The following is a 4,459-nucleotide window of genomic DNA, read 5'->3' as shown; positions in this document are numbered from 1 at the left end:
GCTTTTTACTGGCATCATATGATGAGGAAAGTGAATATTGGACCATTTGCAAGGTTTGTAATTTCATACAAGACTTGGTTTGCATGTAAAAATGCTAAATGGACCCCCGCTTCAAAGGGGTCTGCCACAGCAGATATGATCTCTGTGCTGCCCATCATAGTTAAAATATAATTAGTGATGTAATGGGGCTTCTTTTTAGCTTGTTTCTATTTATGATGATAGAACTGAAGAAGAAAAAATGAAATGTTTATCAGGAGTACACGTATGTTAAGTTCCTTAAGGTATATGACACATTAACCATAGCAATAAGCATTATGAAAAGGTGGATAGTACTGCTATTTTCAATCATCCTGCTACTGAATTTAAACGATCATGTTAACTGTTACATTTCACTTCCTTCCTAGCTAAAGAAAGATTACTTAGAGGGATTAGGAGACACATTGGATCTGGTTGTCATTGGTGCCTATTTAGGGAAAGGAAAGCGAACTGGGAAATATGGAGGCTTTTTACTGGCATCATATGATGAGGAAAGTGAAGAATATCAGACCATTTGCAAGGTTTGTAATTTCATACAAGATTTATTGGATTAATGGGATTTCAATATTTTAAAATCCCGTTCACAAAAAAACCCCCAAAAACAAAAAACAGTAACCCGGTACTGCTACTGTTGTTTTGTCTAATAAAATATTCATCAGTTTTTGTTTTTGATTGAGTAGGGACTGTTAAATCAGAAAATTAAGCCCTATGTGGTTTAACCAACGAGGCTGTAGTACCTTCTATTGCTAAATTGTTTCTGTAAATGGAAATAAAACTTATGTTGGATACACCACCTGTTGAACATGATCTTTGCCACTTTAGAACCAAAAAAAGGCTCTGTTATGTGTTTTTTTTTTTTTTTTTTTTTTTTTAAAAAAGCAACAGCTTTGTCACTGAAATCACCTCTCTTCCACTAGACAAGAACATTTATGGTGTGCTCTTTCTGCCCATGGAAACAGCAGAGGTTTGGGTTTGTCATTAAGGAAGTAATTGTGTTTCAACAAAATTCCAATATTTCCAATAGGAATTCATTAAGCTAACTGCTAGGACAGGACTTCAGATTGTAGATAGTGCTGTGTTTCTGTTCTTTATAACCAGACTACACCACTCATCTTTACCTAGGGAGTCAACTCTTGGCTGGAGTTATCATTAAACAGTTAACATTTTTTTCTTGTATTTGATTTTTCACTGTGTTGTATATTTTGCTATAAAAAATAAATTTGCTACATGTTGCATGTTACCTATGTGTTTTACGATTATACTTGTTTGTGGTGCAGCCATTTGATGCATATGGGACATTTTCTTCTGGGTGTTTTTGCATACACAATAGTGCTGGTAATTGTGTATAGTTTAAATGGTATAATATTACATTCTTTCTTTGATATTGTAGGTGAAGAAAGACAGTGTAAAGTCTTGTATCATTGATTCAGAAGCTGTTGCCTGGGATCCCCAGAAAAAGCAAATTCAACCCTTCCAAGTACTGACTACTAGAAAAAGAAAGGTTTGTTTGGCTTATTTTTATTTTTTTTTTATTTGTACGCTGTATTCAGTTTTCTATATTAGTTATTTACATGATTACTTTGTAAATTGTATGTAAGGGTTTATATAACTTTCTGTTCAGTGTTCACGTTAAGGCCTCTTTTACACTGGCTGCTGCAAACTAACCCCATAAGCTTCCCCCAGAAGCCGTGTGCCGTGAGGTTCTTCCTCCACATGACGAAAAGCAACTGCATGGCCAAAAGCGATATTTCACTTCTAGGGACTGCAGTGCAATCACAAACAAGTTATAAAAGTGGGTTTCAACTTCTCTCATACAGTTAAATGGAAGTGGTTGAGAGCGCAGTTGAGAATGGGGTATAGTTTTGTGGTTGACCACAAGTCTGAAATAGGGCTGAATAACACAAATAACTGACAGCGATTCCTCTTTGATTGACATCTGTTTTAGCATATCTAGTAGTTTTTTTATGCTCTACTGCTGAATGGAATGTGCAGTACTACAAGTGTTTGTAACATCTAAAAAAAATACATAAACTGTTCCTATAGGCTGTTAAATCCACACTACAAATGTTATTTCTGAAAATAATAATTTTTGTTTTAGGATGTGGATGCTTCAGAAATAAAAGTCCAAGTGTGTGTTTATGCCTTTGACATGCTGTATTTAAACGGAGAGGTGAGTACATTCTACCAAACAAATTGTAGTTCACATATGGTAAGCAATCGTAATTTAACCTGTAGTGCCCCGGGGATCGCACACTCTTCTCAATGATTGCAGCCTTGGCTGCAATCATTGATTTGCTCAGTGTGCATTCCCCGGGCCCTGGGGGATCGCCTGCAGCAGTCACAGCTGTGACCGCAAAGTTCCCACGGTGTGACTGCGGGAACTGAACTGCAGATAAACTCTGCAGTTCCACTACGATCCCCGGGGCACTACAGGTTAATTAACCTGTAGTGCCCTGGGGATCGCACACTCTTCTCTATGATTGCAGACTCGGCTGCAATCATTGAGAAGATGCCCCGCAAGTATCTCCTACTCTATAACACACTTTCCATCACAGTAATATGATACATTTGTTACATTCTGCTTGCAGTGGATAAAAGAAAAATGTAACAAATGTATCATAATATTACTGTGCTGGGAAGTGTGTCACAAAGTAAGAGATATCATGTCATTGTAGGATAACCTGTAAAAAAATTCGAACAGCCATATGCGGGTCGAATATAAGGACAACCCGAATTCGAACACCAACACTATTCCCTACAGACACGTCTTACTTATGATTGTAAGTTATTGATTTATTGTCAATGTCTTACATTAGGTTTATTGCTCAATACCCATCTAGCCATGCTTCTCTAGTGTAAAAATTATCTTTTTCTTCAAGTCCCTAGTTAGAGAACCGTTTTCTAGAAGACGGCAACTGCTAAGGGAGTCTTTTCAGGAAGTAGAAGGAGAATTCATGTTTGCTACATATATGGACACCTCAAGCACAGATGAAATCTCGGAGTTTCTTGATCAGTCAATTAAAGGTATTGCAGAAAGGGAAAACGTTTTATGTCCTAAAATATCTGCAAACAGTAATTGTCTCTCATGTTTTTTTTTTTTCTTGTTATTTTTTTTAGATTCTTGTGAAGGCCTGATGGTAAAGACTCTAGACCAGAATGCCACATATGAAATTGCAAAGCGTTCACACAATTGGTTAAAGGTAATTGACTTTATTATGAATCAGACCTGGGTACATTCCTCAAAAGTTCAGTTGGAACTAAAGAGAAAATAAAAAAATGATACATGTGAATGCAGTCTGTTACTAGCATCAAAGTGTTGGTAAACTCTTGAGCTTAATGAGCTTCTTTTAAGTCCTGTACACACATTAAATTAATGTCATTGGAAATTCTTTTGATGATCACAATTGTAACGTCTTATTGGGCTATATTATTTTAGTGTTGGTATATTTCTATTTGTACCGTTTTGGTCTGCCTAATACTAAAATGCTTTTAATATATATATATATATATATATATATATATGAAAAATGCTTCTATTTTATTTTTGAAAAGTGCAAACAGTACCTGTTAAACTTCACAGAAATTAGAGCTGCCCTGTGTTTAAGGCACCCTTCATTTTTTATCTTAAGTCTTAAGGAGCATAATTACCCTTCCATTCCTTATCCTAAAACTAAATAATGATTAGCCTTTATGTTGTGTAGATAGAAAGGTGGGAGATACTTGAGCTGACACCACTAAAGCTGCGTACACACTTCCAATTTTTATCGTTGGAAATGAACGACGAACGAACGACGAACGATCGATTGGTCAAAAATCGTTCGTAAAAAAAGTAACCAACGACGCCGACAAACTAGAATAGTTGCTGGAAATGAACGACCGGCGGATCGGAGTGGACGACGATCGTTTACCATCTATCGTGTGTACGGTCGTTCATTGATCGTCCATGGTCTGGTTACTTTTTTACGAACGATTTTTTGCCCAATCGATCGTTCGTCGTTCGATTGGAACGATAAAAATTGGAAGTGTGTACGCACCTTTACTTCCCCCAACTTCTAGATTTTAAGCTCTTCTGGGCAGGGTCCTCTCCACCTGTGTCAGTATATGTCTGTCATTTTGCAACCCCTATCTAACGTACAGTGATGCGTAATATGTTGGTGCTATATTATTCCTGTTTATTAATAATAATATTAATTTAGAGGAAATGTTATCATTTAACAATCCAAGCGTGTCCACCTCTAACTTTGTACTGCTTAATGCAGTACAAAGTGCTGTGGCTGTCAATGGCCAGCAGCCACCTTTCCTTTTTTGTCCAGCTGGCCACTGTAACAGAGGGGAGGAGAATCTCCCTGAAACAAAACATAATGCATTAAAGTCTGTATTAGTAACCCCACTGATAGTCTATTCAAAAGACAAATAGTAAAAA

At 36.7% G+C, this 4,459-nt stretch overlaps 1 protein-coding gene across 1 annotated transcript; it reads left to right on the top strand.

Annotated features, from left to right (window-relative positions):
• Nucleotides 1-404: 404 nt before the first annotated feature.
• Nucleotides 405-3,407, top strand: LOC140321076 (DNA ligase 1-like; the record flags this gene model as incomplete). Its single annotated transcript, XM_072397959.1, has 5 exons — nucleotides 405-557; nucleotides 1,427-1,537; nucleotides 2,135-2,206; nucleotides 2,916-3,060; nucleotides 3,154-3,407. Coding segments are annotated over 5 exons (636 nt in total), but the record flags the coding sequence as incomplete, so codon positions are not given.
• Between the last annotated feature and the right edge of the window lie 1,052 nt (nucleotides 3,408-4,459).

The sequence above is a fragment of the Pyxicephalus adspersus genome, unplaced genomic scaffold (genome assembly GCF_032062135.1).
Source record: "Pyxicephalus adspersus unplaced genomic scaffold, UCB_Pads_2.0 Sca603, whole genome shotgun sequence".
Taxonomy (NCBI): Eukaryota; Metazoa; Chordata; class Amphibia; order Anura; family Pyxicephalidae; genus Pyxicephalus; species Pyxicephalus adspersus.
The sequence above is the reverse complement of the archived record's forward strand: the minus strand, read 5'-3'. Positions and strand labels throughout refer to the sequence as shown.